At 37.9% G+C, this 13,138-nt stretch overlaps 1 protein-coding gene across 4 annotated transcripts in view; it reads right to left on the bottom strand.

Annotated features, from left to right (window-relative positions):
- LOC136436776 (cGMP-dependent 3',5'-cyclic phosphodiesterase-like) overlaps positions 1 to 13,138 on the bottom strand; it is an 86,634-nt gene that overhangs the window by 68,885 nt on the left and 4,611 nt on the right. For all 4 annotated transcript variants that reach the window (XM_066431041.1, XM_066431042.1, XM_066431043.1 and 1 more), the window contains exon 2: positions 3,484 to 3,573. In XM_066431041.1, coding sequence (XP_066287138.1) covers positions 3,484 to 3,573 — 90 coding nt within the window. The remainder of the gene's footprint in view (positions 1 to 3,483; positions 3,574 to 13,138) is intronic.

Raw genomic sequence — 13,138 nt, 5'->3', positions numbered from 1 at the left:
AAAAAGTGCAGATGTAATCAATTAAAGCACTGCCAAAGATTACAACATACTACTAGGCACTCAGACTTCCCTTTCCCCAAAGGAAAAGAGGCAGGTCTTTTTTTCAATGGCAGCTTTCCCAACAAGTAATACTTTTCCCCCAACCACTCTCTACTGTCAGTCCTGGAGGAAATGCTGATTGGGAGAAACCTTGTCAATAATTTGCATCATTTGCAAGTATTTATTGCGTGAAGATTATAACCAAAGAAGTACCATGACAATATCTTCATGATTAAAAGTTAGATGAGGTTAGATGAGAATCACAGAACAGAAGGAGATCTATGACCTTCATTACTATCTACTCAAATGAGCCTATACATCAACTGCCACAAAGTCCCAAAATTTGCTGTTATTTCATAGCCTATCTTTCCAAGTTATCTTACCAAGTATGGGTAGCTTAAAAATACATTTTGAGCAATCAGCGGCATCAGAACATCCACCATAACAACAGCTATTCGGTCAGCACCAGGGACAGACCTATTACCAAAGGGTGTGCTGTGATAACCTCAGCGGACTTAACCTACATCATTTCTGGCAAATGAGCTGACAGGTCAACAGAAAATCAATAGGCTTCAGCTCTGTACTCAGGCACTTGATGAAAGGCTGACAAAGGTCAAGCACTTACGTGCTGATAGGTAACAAATCAACCAGATTAATTTGTCCATTTTGACTCTCTGTGGAAAGTCTGATACTGTGATACTCTGATACTGTGGAAAGGTATCATAATGTGAAATCTATAACTGGCTAGCAAATAAAGCAGAAAGTCTAGTAAGTAGAATTTTGTGCAGATATCAAAGAAGTAGCAAAAAAATTCATTTGTAAAATGTTCGTGACACAACAATTGTCTTTTGTTGGTAGTTTCTTAAAGGTCCCAAAACTACCACTCAGACAGAAAATCTTGCATACAAATTGATAAACTGCTAAGATGCAATGTGCTATGCTATCAACCTGACAAAGAAAGAAAGAAAACTATTTGTAAATCATTTTTCTTTACCATTTTCATGGAATTTACACAAGTAAATAGACAACAATGCACATTATTGGCCAAAAGGAGAATAGAAGAAGTGATACAAATGGCTATAATATTACTCGATACAAAAATGTTCAGGCATCATCTTGTGACTGTTACAAATGTAGCATATTCACCAACCGCATTTAGGTACCTTAAATCCTTACATAATACATCCCCCAACAGCCTGCCTTCTTATAACACCCCACGACATGATAAATGATGCAATAACACAAGAAACTTGTTGCAGTTGCAGGGCTGGAACCAGGGGAGACGTTATATTATTCACTGTGTAAATCCCCCATCATTTTCTGCACCAAAGTTCACAGGTGCCTGCAAAGAACTGGCGGGTTTGACAGCACACAAAGCTACGAGTCACAACCATGCTATCCCCTGATATTCAACCTTTGAGCAGGAGTAATATGCATTTGGAAACAGTTCACACAGTAGACTGTACCTTACCATCCTTTGCATACATCAATATGACATGGGAGAATACTTGGTGTAACTATGAATAGCAAGGGTACAAGGAGAAAGATTGGTTAGTTTTATGGAGTTGAAAGGTGCAATCTGACAATATACCCAAAAGGATATAGCCTTTTACCAAAGATGTCCCTAAAGCCTCCAGTTTTACAAACTCAGCCCAAGAGGATTAAGAAGTCTGCAATATAATCCTTCTTGCTCAGACTAACAGTAAGACTCTGAATGCAGGTCTGTCTGTTGACAGAGACAATGTTTGGCAGGATAAGCTGTTACTGAAAACTGCAGAAGCCCCATATTGCGGAGCAAAGTCCCTTAATCCCCGCAGAATTGCACTGGGACCTGTTAAAGATCTACGTACGGATTCTTACCGGATTGCCGTAGGTAATAGCAGGATTGTGGGATACTGCACAAAGCCACTACTGGTGGTAATCTGCAAGATTGGGTTTAGGGGCACCTGCTAGAGCTTTCTATAATCCCATAAGGACAGGTAGGTAGCCCAAATAAGGGCAAAAGTATCTACTTCACCAAATCAAATCTCCTGACACATGGTTAGTAAGTCCAATCAGCAGTGTTTCTAAGGAGCAAGGACAGACCGATACAATGTCTGGTCAGCCTAAACAAGATATGCTTTCACATTGTTAGGCAAAGGAACTGTTTGTCCTTGACGAAGAAAAGAATCAAATATTAAGTCAACAAAACTTATCACCTGCCTGCAAAATTTATCACCAATGCTACAGCCCCAGATCAGAATTGTCCTTCAGCATGCGGATATATCCATCTTGTGCTGACTTTATATACAGCAATAAATTTGGATGACTTACATACAAACATACAACGGTTAATGTAAATACTAAGAAGATAAAATCAAGGGCAGAATACACTGTTCATCTTTCTCTGATATACATGTTTGAGGTTGAATGTTGTTTGTCACAAATCTCAAATGGGTATCATGGGTTTGAATATCAGAAAAACAAGGTATGGAATGGAGCCTACCAAAACAACTGATATGCATGTACCATAAACATAATTACAATCAGTCTCTAGACTCTCTACATTACCAGCCCCCACCAGGACTGGGAATGACAATGACAAAGCTATGCAGGTCGTACCCAATTTTCCGGATCATTAGCAATGAGACAACACAAGTCATAGCATCAATTATTCTTGACAGGAAACATTATTGTGTGAACCGCAGTCATGTTCTCTTAATCATTATTTGTTACAGTCATTTGCAAATATGAAATTGCTTCTGAAATTAACTACAAGTAAGAAGCTTGGATTAGACAAAGGAGATGGAAAATGTACATTTAGCACAATGCAATGATGGCAGAGACTAGCTTATGATACATGTACATCTAATTGATTGCCACCTAAGGTATCCGTGATACATTGGTTAGATTTGTCATAATATTGCTAAATCTGTTTTAACACGCAAAACAGTTATCATATTGTCTAAATAACGTAAAATCACATTGACTTTTCACTGCCAGCTATACATTTACCAGTAGCAACCGCTATTCTACCAAAAGCTTCTGTCAGTACTGTCTCCTTGCAGTGTGTACAGCAGTTGCAAGAGGGCATCAGATATCACACTGAGTGGCTGCTGCAAGAATCCAGCATGTATCTAATGTGATCATTTCTGCCATACTCAGCCTGCCAATTACAGAGCTCTCATTGGCCCTGATACTAGATGTGTTAAGAGTAAAGACAAGAATATTCAAGTAGTAGTAGTAGTCCACTGTTTTCTGCTGCTGCAGTAGTTGAAACATCCTGCAGCCGCATGCAGTCTTCCTTCAGTCCCTTCCACTTTGTCCGATTCGCAGCGAGCTTCCTTAGCTCCCGTAAGTTTCTTTCTGACTACACTAAGTACTGTTTTAGAATACAACAGATTGCAAAAGTGGAAGGATAATATAAGGTAGATAATGCGTTGACACGCTGTATTGACGACCTACCACATTTGGGATGATTGTCCCGATGGCTTCCTCCACCGCTCTCCGGAGCCCATCAAGGTCAATCACACCACTTAGCTGTAGCAGAGCATCCTGGGAAACAACAACAAAGATTCTGATTAGGACTAAGTACACATACTGTAAATCGTTTTAAGTTCGCAGGGACTTATATTTTTGGAAGGAGGGGGAAGGAGGTACAGTTGAAACATCCATACCAACACAAGGCAGAACAGTTATTTGCAGTATGAAGAGATTGTAGTGAAATTACAAACATAAAACTGCAAATAATTCACAATTTACAGTACTAGCAAACCTCTTCTAGTATGTAAAATGTGTTAGATATATCGATGTATCAAAGTGAGGTGTACACTGTTCCTAAGATTGTAACACGCAAGACGAGGGATCTTTTAAGAGAACACACACTATTAAATTAAATATGTAGCCACATGTTCTGTAACAGTTACATGTTTGTAGAATACACACAATGAACATCCAAGAATGCTCAATCCTAGGAATAACGTCAAACAGGTGTCAACACATCTAGCACAAAGGAAGCACTCGAACCAGGCTATACCAAAGCACTCCAGACAATAAGATACATCTCACTGTGGTAAATATAGTTTTGTTTTCAAAGGGAAATATATACATGTACTACATTCAACTCATGGGATCCCATGCAGCTTAAAAGATTACCTATTAATCTTCTCCCTGCTGCCTTACCACATAGCAAATACAAATGTGGTACCAAGAGGCTACCTTCAAGTTAGCAATAAGACAGTTCAAATAAAAACAGGTCTGTTGGTAGCACAGACAACTGCAGCCACACAACAAAATAGGCCAAGACTTCAATATAGTATGCATAATTGCTATCTACAGGAGGTATGCATTTAGATTACTGAATGCAAATTGCTGAGTTTCATATTCTCATTAGTATTCATGTTTGTACCACGAATATCATGATTTTGTGTAGTGAATATCTTGGTCTGATTATGTCTGCATGAATATGAAACGGTAAAGGCCATACCAACAAAATTACTTGTTTCTTCATGAATCAAAATTGGAGGAAGGAAAATTGGATTTTGCTTATCACCTGACTTAATCAATAATCTATGTTCCATCTACTAGTCATAAGTGTCTTTTAAAGAAACAGTTAAAACAGTTAGTTCTAAGTGTTAGCTTTCAAGAACCAAGTACACGTAGTACTACACGGTATCAATTCCAAATGAGTACTTGTGGCAATAACATACATTTCCTGCACAGTTATTTGTATGCAGGCTGTGTTGATATCAACTGATGGTAAGCAGCAGTCGCTTCAAAACAAACTGAGGACAAGCAATTTGGACACAGTTAACATGTCTGGCAAGTGGCAAATATCAAAGGTCATAGAAACACCGTTAGGAATACTGATGGTGGTTTCTCATTACGGGGGGTTAAATAACAACCCCACAAGAGAGTGGAGCACGTGTGAGGTGAATGCAGCAGCAGGGCTTCCAATTACCTCTGAACGGAGAGTTGCCTTTCCTTCCAATTGGAATCATTTCATGGCTCCTTAACTCAAATCAACTCAATAGAAGTTTATACTTCAACCCATTTGGTGACTGTCGTTTACATTTAGTTTTTGCTGTATGAATATTGTGATCTTTTGCAAGTATGAATCAAATTATCATACATGTATGTCTTGTAGATCTGTAGTTTTGATGCGCCTGTTGTGGTCATGTGAGATTGATATTAACATCAACATAACTTGGTCTATTCATTGCTACAATAACAAATTGGTATGGGGAATTAAACAACTACTATCAGGTAGATCATTCGACATGATATCGCTTTAAATCCTGTCATATTAAGATTAGGCCACTTGGCCACAAAAGGAACAGAAACAGCTGGCACACTCATCTTTCTACCTTTGAAGATGAAACACTGTCTGGTCACAACTTCAGATAAATCTTTTTGCTTGCTCATAATCATATAAGGCTACATCAACTGGATTTGTTGGTTCACGGATTTTTGAGAAATTATGCTGAAGAGGACTGCCAACATGAAAACAAAGTCTGAGGGGAAGCCTGTACCTTAATTGGTACACACAGTTCCAGGGAGGGAACATCGTCAGATGCCAGTTTTCCTCCTTAAGCTCCCTATTTTCATGTTGTCCCCTTGCTGAATTTTTGCTAAGAAATGTCCGACAACGAAGAAAAAAATTGACATGGCCTATATAAAAGAAACAAGTGTGAGAAATTTAGTTATCCATAATATTATCAAAGTGCATAGCCTGAGTGTCATCCTGTTTAGTTCCAGGCTCTACCTTCACAGAAGTTAGAGCCTAGAACTTAACCGGATGACACTCAGGCTACAAAGTGCATATATCTGATCAAAATAGTCGAAATTGAAACCTTTAAAATTTGACGATAAGAAAGGGGTACAGTACGTATCTAGGATTATTACCTCAATTCTATTCTGCAGACATACCATTATTGATGGATAAAGGGATTTATAGTCTGTATCGCAAACTCTCCTATCCATGGCTATAAAGGGTTCCTCCCGTCCCCTTCTAGGGGGCTGGCTAATATTGGGCAGGCCATATATATATATAAGTGTAATTCAATCAAGCTAATGCTACTTGTAAGTATAAGAAATAAGGTGTGTTATTTATGAAACAGAATGATTCATAATGTTAGTGTGTAATGGTAGCAATAGGCTTTTATTTCTAAACTCGATGATTGTGTCATCCATAATTAACCCCTAACTGCTGATTTTACGTTATGGCCAATAAAAATCTGCTGCATGAGTGCACCCCCAGAAAGTAGAAGGTTAATTCATTAGGACAGATCATCACAGCCCATATAACCAGAAACAACAAATGCAAAAAAAATGCACACACGCACAAACAGGCCTTCAAGTTACATACCCATCTTCCAAAACATCTAGAGTACATACACCCCTTAACTCTACCTTGAACCATAATCCTAAGTGAAGCCACAACCCTAGCCCTAGCCCCAACCCCAACCCTTAAACCCTAACATAGAGGTGTCAGAAAGTAGGGGTGTTGGAACATGGGGCTGTCAGTACATAGGGCTGTCCCCTTCAAACCATATTTCTAAAGCCAAAATCAGCACTGAAAGATGAATGTAAACAGGCCTAAGCTTATAAATCACCAATATTATTGCACATTGTCACATTAAGCCTTCAGAGAAATGACAGTTACTTCCTGTGCAAATCAATGTTAAATAGAATACAAATAACATTCACCTCTAATGGCACTTAGGGTAAATTAAGTAAGTAAATTGGATTAAGTAATGTGTTATTTACTAATAGTATAAGCAAGCTACTGAGCTACATTTTGTAGCAAAGCCGGCCATTTTTTGTACACTATGGGCAGGTAGCATATACAGGATTTGACAGCTGTACAAAAGGTTTTCACCGACAGATCCAAAGTCTCAGTTGTACGTACAAAATGTAATGTACTTTGTGTAATTACACTATACCTACCTCCAAAATATAGTCTTATTTGAAATGGAAACAATCATATAGTGATAAATCATACAGTGGAAGACAATAAACCCATACATGAAAAGCATGACCCATATGGAAATGTGAAATTTTGCCCTGCCTGCTCCGGAGTGCTCACAGTAAGAAACACATTCAATCAAAATATAACTTAGTGCATTTCTTATCATATCTTTTATAACAGGTGCATATCTTTTATCATATTCTTTATCATATCACATATATATCCAGTAAGCTGTTAGTGAATCACCTCCCATAAGAAATATTTCATATTGGGTCAGACATAAATACTAGCCCATAACCAAAAGAACAGGTGGTTTGTGATGTTCCATATGCATTCAAGCCATCTTTTATCTTCAAAGCAAAAGGTCCTCCTTTGAGCAATTTAGTCCCTGTAATCCAGTCAACATTTCACCATTCATCGCATCAAACGTATGACACCTATGCATGAACATGGTAACCATTCAGTAAAACACTACAGTGTTGCATGTTCGAAATGCTTTTGACATTTTGTGAATATGGATGTTACATCCCTCACGCCCAGCAGGCAAATATACCAGTGAAAATATGCCACCATTAATACAGTAACTGCATCTCTACATTGGGCACAACATGTACAAACCAGAGTGAAACGCTAAAGACCTTACCATATTGCCGGGGTTTTTGCGGTCTGTATTTTCCCCATAAATAAAGAGAAGAGCCTCCTGGGATGACTGGACGACCTAGCTCCCAGCTTCAATAAACTGATATTGACGGCCAAAGCAAGTTAACGCTTTGGGCAATGAAAACTGATTTGAAAAATTGATTGACCAATTCGTCTTGTCTTTCTAAACACAACTCAAGAAGTATCTTGTAAATTGTAATTTTAAGTTGCATCATACAAAGGATGTATAGTAGATAAAAGAAACAGTACTAGTTTTTTTAACAAAACATCTCTAATGATCAGTCAAGTGAAAGGGAAAACTGCATGCCAGCTTAGCAACCGGGAATTAAGTGGCATTATCTGGTGTTATTAAGTAATTTTCAAACTACGTCATTGACGTCTCCAGGTGTTACGCAGCACAGGTATGATCCCTTTCACCCAAATAACCGATGGGAGCGAATAGCACACTGAGGACGCAACATGTGTAAAATCAACCATACCCTATAATTAAGATTTCAGCTCTCTTCTTGTGTTTTAAACTAATGACTTACCGGTAATGTGAGAATGCCAATTAGGAAGAAGAAAAAGGGGCTGGCAATACAAGACAGCTATCTGCAAAGCCACAAAAATCCTTTATACCATTTCTGCCAATTAATGACGAGATTCGTTGCCCAGGGCTTTCAATCATACTGGTATAATTGTACGGCTTATTTCCTGTCTGCCTTTTCAAGAAGCGGAGACCAGACTGTCAAAGAAAAGAGACATTGTTGAGGGAAGATCAAGCTTTCAGCACAAAATTTCCATCTATCTTCCTTTAAACAAAAGAGAGAGTGAGATTGGATTAGAAGAGCTCAGGAACCTTTAGTGAACTACCTTAAAGGAATGTAAAAGGTGCCTACTAAAAGGAGATTGCAAGAAAAGGTGGGGAGGGGTGCAATCGCAAGTATGCATGATAGCGCAGAAATGCTCCTCCCCACCTTCTCGAGCATTCTCCTTCGCGGAAGATTGGATCTCAAGTCTAGTGACATCATGTCAAATTGAAAGGCCAGACTCAGGAGGCCAGCTATGCATTCGAGATTGTAAATTGTGACAGACGGATGTAATACGGGTGAAGACTTGACTTTGTGGTATATTTAGCAGAGAATAGTATGCTTTTCAACCGAAAGTTTTACTTTTAGTTTCCTATAGCAAAACAGTTACCGGAATTTCAAGAATCTATCAACTTGGCAAACTTAAGGAGTATATGCAGATATCTGGCAACACAGTATATAAGTACTCAATATATAAATGATTATTACACATTTGTATAGATTAAATGACTTTCTATAAAAGCAAGAATTTGTCATTTTGTGAAGGAATGAAAGGGATGATATGATTTCTGTCTGTAGTCTTATTACAATACACATTCAAATCACTCTACGACTCAATTCAGCTACTCGGTGATATCACCTTTTCTGACAGTGAGATAATGTTACATTTCTTATGAAGGAAAATACTGTTGGCATCATCACTCCTGAAAGCTGACAAGTGCTTTCTTCTAACCTAGTAACAAGCAATAATCTTTAGTGCATTGTTATTGTGCAATATTAACATTTACATGCATAAATCACCTCAGATGGCAACAATCTGTTTAGCACAACCATACAAAAGGACTGAGCAATGGTGATAAGAATGGGTGAAAATTCTCCTACAGTTCAGAAGGACTTTATATAACATACTTCAGCCGTGCTGACTACCTGTTATTTTCCCATAATTACAATATTTACATGGAAGGCCCTGAGAATATTTTAGATTCTAGCCACTTAAACTAAGCTAAAGGATTTATAAGAAATACACAAAACAATACCTAGGTTTAGAATAATATCCATGAGAATCAGTGTTATAACTTAACTGTAACAGCAAATATATTGTCAGCTCTCCAATTTACCCATCACAATCTCGCAACAGTAATTTGCTGAAAGTGCAGTTTAATTGCAATGGACTAGGGGGCAGTTGTGCAAGATGTTGATGTATACTTACACTTTTTTTATGACCTACTCACATAGATAGCCCTGGAGCTCAAACCATGAACAAGAGTTCCACGACCTCATATCTCCATGAACAATTCTATTCATGCAAATGACTTACACATTTGCATAATATACGCTTGGTCATAAACACCTTTATCTAACTTACACATGTTGCAATATTGACAGTCCTATAATTTTCCAATTAGATGAATTATGGTGTTTTTGCATTAATTATGCAAATTAGGAATTTATTTGCATAATTGGTATCTGTTGATGCTCCACTTTCCATAAACTACATATGGTACATGTATTTACGTCTGATAATGGCAAACACTGCAAATATAGATTTTCCTCATTATCTATGCAAATTAAGTCACAATTAGCATAATTTGCACTTCATTATGTATATCTCTAAGTTACCTGCATACTAAGTATCATATTGACAGTCCTATAATTTTCCAATTAGATGAGATATGGTGTTTTGCATTAATTATGCAAATTAGGAATTTATTTGCATAATTGGCATCTGTTGATGATCCACTTTCCATAAACTACATAAGTTACATGTATTTGAGTCTGATTATGGAAAACACTGCAAATATAGATTTTCCTCATTAGCTATGCAAATTAAGTCCTAATTAACATAATTTGCACTTCATTATGTACATCTCTGTCTAAGCTACCTGTATACTAAATATCATGGACATCCATCGTTCCTTTGTTCAGTTATTCTCCTTAGAAGATTTTCACGATAACGCCCCTGCAGTTCCAGAGCAAGCTGCTAGGGGGCCCAAACCTACACCACGTCTTCATTACACCACAAGCTATCTGCCACCAAAAAATCAAGACCATAGCACATCCAGGTCAAGAGATACAAAAATGGAATTTCTGCTGCAATACCAAGGTCACATACCAGGGGGCCCAAAATGGACCTTGAATGTCGGCTTCACAACACCTGCCCACATACCAAATATCATCGTAATCCATCAAGAGGTTCTTGAGTTATGCTGACTACAGTAGTCCGGAAACACAGACAAACAGACAAACAGACAAACAAACAAACAGACACACAGACACACCCAAAACAATATCTCCATTTTTCATGGAGATAATAAACGATCATATGAAATAAGCTTTGCAATGACATATAATGAAATGCAATAATTATTGATAAAAATATTCACAGTAATCTGGTCGACTGAAATCAGTTTCCGTACCAGTACACACCTAGTTTCATTCATTGTACCAGTACAACACCTAGTTTCAGAGCCACAGGGATTTCCTAATTTTCCCACAAGTCCCCCAACCCAGCGAAAATCTGTGACAGGCTCTTTAGTTAGGGTCTCATAAACTAGTTCAAGCACCACACATTCAAGCAACAGCTGTACACTTGCCATGTCATCCAGATAATTCTTTCTAAATAATCCAAAATGATCAAGAAGTAGACTACGGCTTTTGTCCAGTTTGACACAGAAACTGGCCTGTGAGAACCAACTAAACATGAGAATTAAAGTCTGCTCTTTTTGGGAGGATGCTTCACTAGCTCAGCATTATGTTGACCTCTCCCACTCACTTTAAGTTCACCACATTTGATTTTGTTTAATTTACTGTCTAACAATTGTATATATTAAGCTTTTGTTCTTTGTATTTGATCATTAATTTTTGATTTGATTGTATGTAAGCAGACTCCAGGAAGAATTAACAGACCACAACAATAACCAGACTCTGATCTTGGCATGGTCCTCAGTTGCAATTTATCATTGAGCATGTCCAGAAGTTGCTGTCCAGACGTTGTTGTCCATGCTGCTTGATGGACAACTTTAATCTATCAGAATAACATGCAAATAATTCATACATACTATTTCCAACACAAATGTCCGTGCATGGAAACTATATACAGGATACAATATTTGCAAACATGACCAAGTATATGTTTACCGCCACTGACGGACCAATGATATACAACTTACGAGGTACCAAGCTTTAAGTTTAAGCCTAACTCACCTCTGCATAGTGTGCCTGGGACATTTTCAGAAATAAAGAGGTACCTACACTTCTTGTCGACATCTGTTGCAATGGGTATTGATTAGAAATGAAGATAAACATAGTGTACAGAAATGGACTGAAAAATTAAAGTGGTGTGGGCTAATAGTACGAAAAGGCTGTGGGTCTATGCAGGCTGTTACAATGTAGTAAGAAGATCTAGATAATCACTCACAAAATACCGGTCATTGCAAACTTGCCTGGATCACTTCTTGCCTAGACAAAGATTCATCAATATCACCAGTACGAATCTCTTCCAAACTTTATTTCTTAGATAGACAAGACTGGGCAAGACATGCGATTTGTCACTGTCAGACTCCCGGACCTTATTTACGGGTTGTTTGGTTCTACTTGCCAACATGTTTTAGTTTTGTTTATTTTAAGACTAATCCAATGTTTATTTGAACACACATCATGGTTCATAAATCCTGTTTGACTGTGTCTGCTGAGGTGTTATAACATATATTCCAGGACTACCGGCAAAAGGTCGTTTTGTAAAGGATGCAGATTTGTATCTATAAAGCATAGCCGGCATAAACCACCCTTCAGTGTATCACACCTGGTCCAGCTTTGCAGGCACGCAACACTGAATGACCCTTCACATCTAACCTTTACACTTCTTGTTCCAGGCACCGTTTCAAGGTATCCTTTATCTATACTGAGGATACCCCTATTGTACTCACTTGGTGATAAGGAGTTGCACTATATGATTGATCCATCAGAGTGTTAGTCAATGTGAGACATTTTAAAGCATTCGTTAGACCAAGGAAATCTGATGCTAACGGGTTTCCAAACAGAATGTTTGAAATTTACAATTACACGTACTATAATTCTCTCTTTTTATGACCTCCAAAGCACAATATACACAGATCCCTAAGTCATATGTTAGCGAAAATAGAGATATCTAAGTAATACATAGGGCAAACAAAATCATTACTACCACGGCACGGACCAGGCTGGGCACAGTACGCAAGCGCCGCAAACGCGTTGTCATGGTATTACATTGTTTGCCATTGCGTATCCATAGTTGAATGACCGGAGGAAATGTCTATGCTAAAACCACTAATATGATATAAGAGTGTTGTAGTCGGAACATGCTCTTCTATAGAATTACAGGTATGCATAATCAGGTTAAAGTTGAGAGATGTGCTTCAATATCCGGTGTTTAGAACTCGCAATTTGTATTTCCATGGAACAAAATCTAATTTGGCATAATAATTGTTTCTCCTATCTTATTTCAATCAATGTAATACAAACCTTGAAATCCTGGTAGGTCAGAAGTTTTGAGATTTCCTACAACATCTCAATTTCATGGAGGAATAATTCTTTAATGTTAAATGATATTAATACTTTCCAAATCGGAATGTGCCAATTTCTGGGTGCCGAAGATGCTGGAAAGAATTTTCATCCAACTTGAGTAGAAAATTTCCTTGAAATATTGGTATGTCTGCTGTACGTA

This window comes from Branchiostoma lanceolatum, chromosome 6, assembly GCF_035083965.1.
Source record: "Branchiostoma lanceolatum isolate klBraLanc5 chromosome 6, klBraLanc5.hap2, whole genome shotgun sequence".
In the NCBI taxonomy this organism is placed as follows: Eukaryota; Metazoa; Chordata; class Leptocardii; order Amphioxiformes; family Branchiostomatidae; genus Branchiostoma; species Branchiostoma lanceolatum.
The sequence above is the reverse complement of the archived record's forward strand: the minus strand, read 5'-3'. Positions and strand labels throughout refer to the sequence as shown.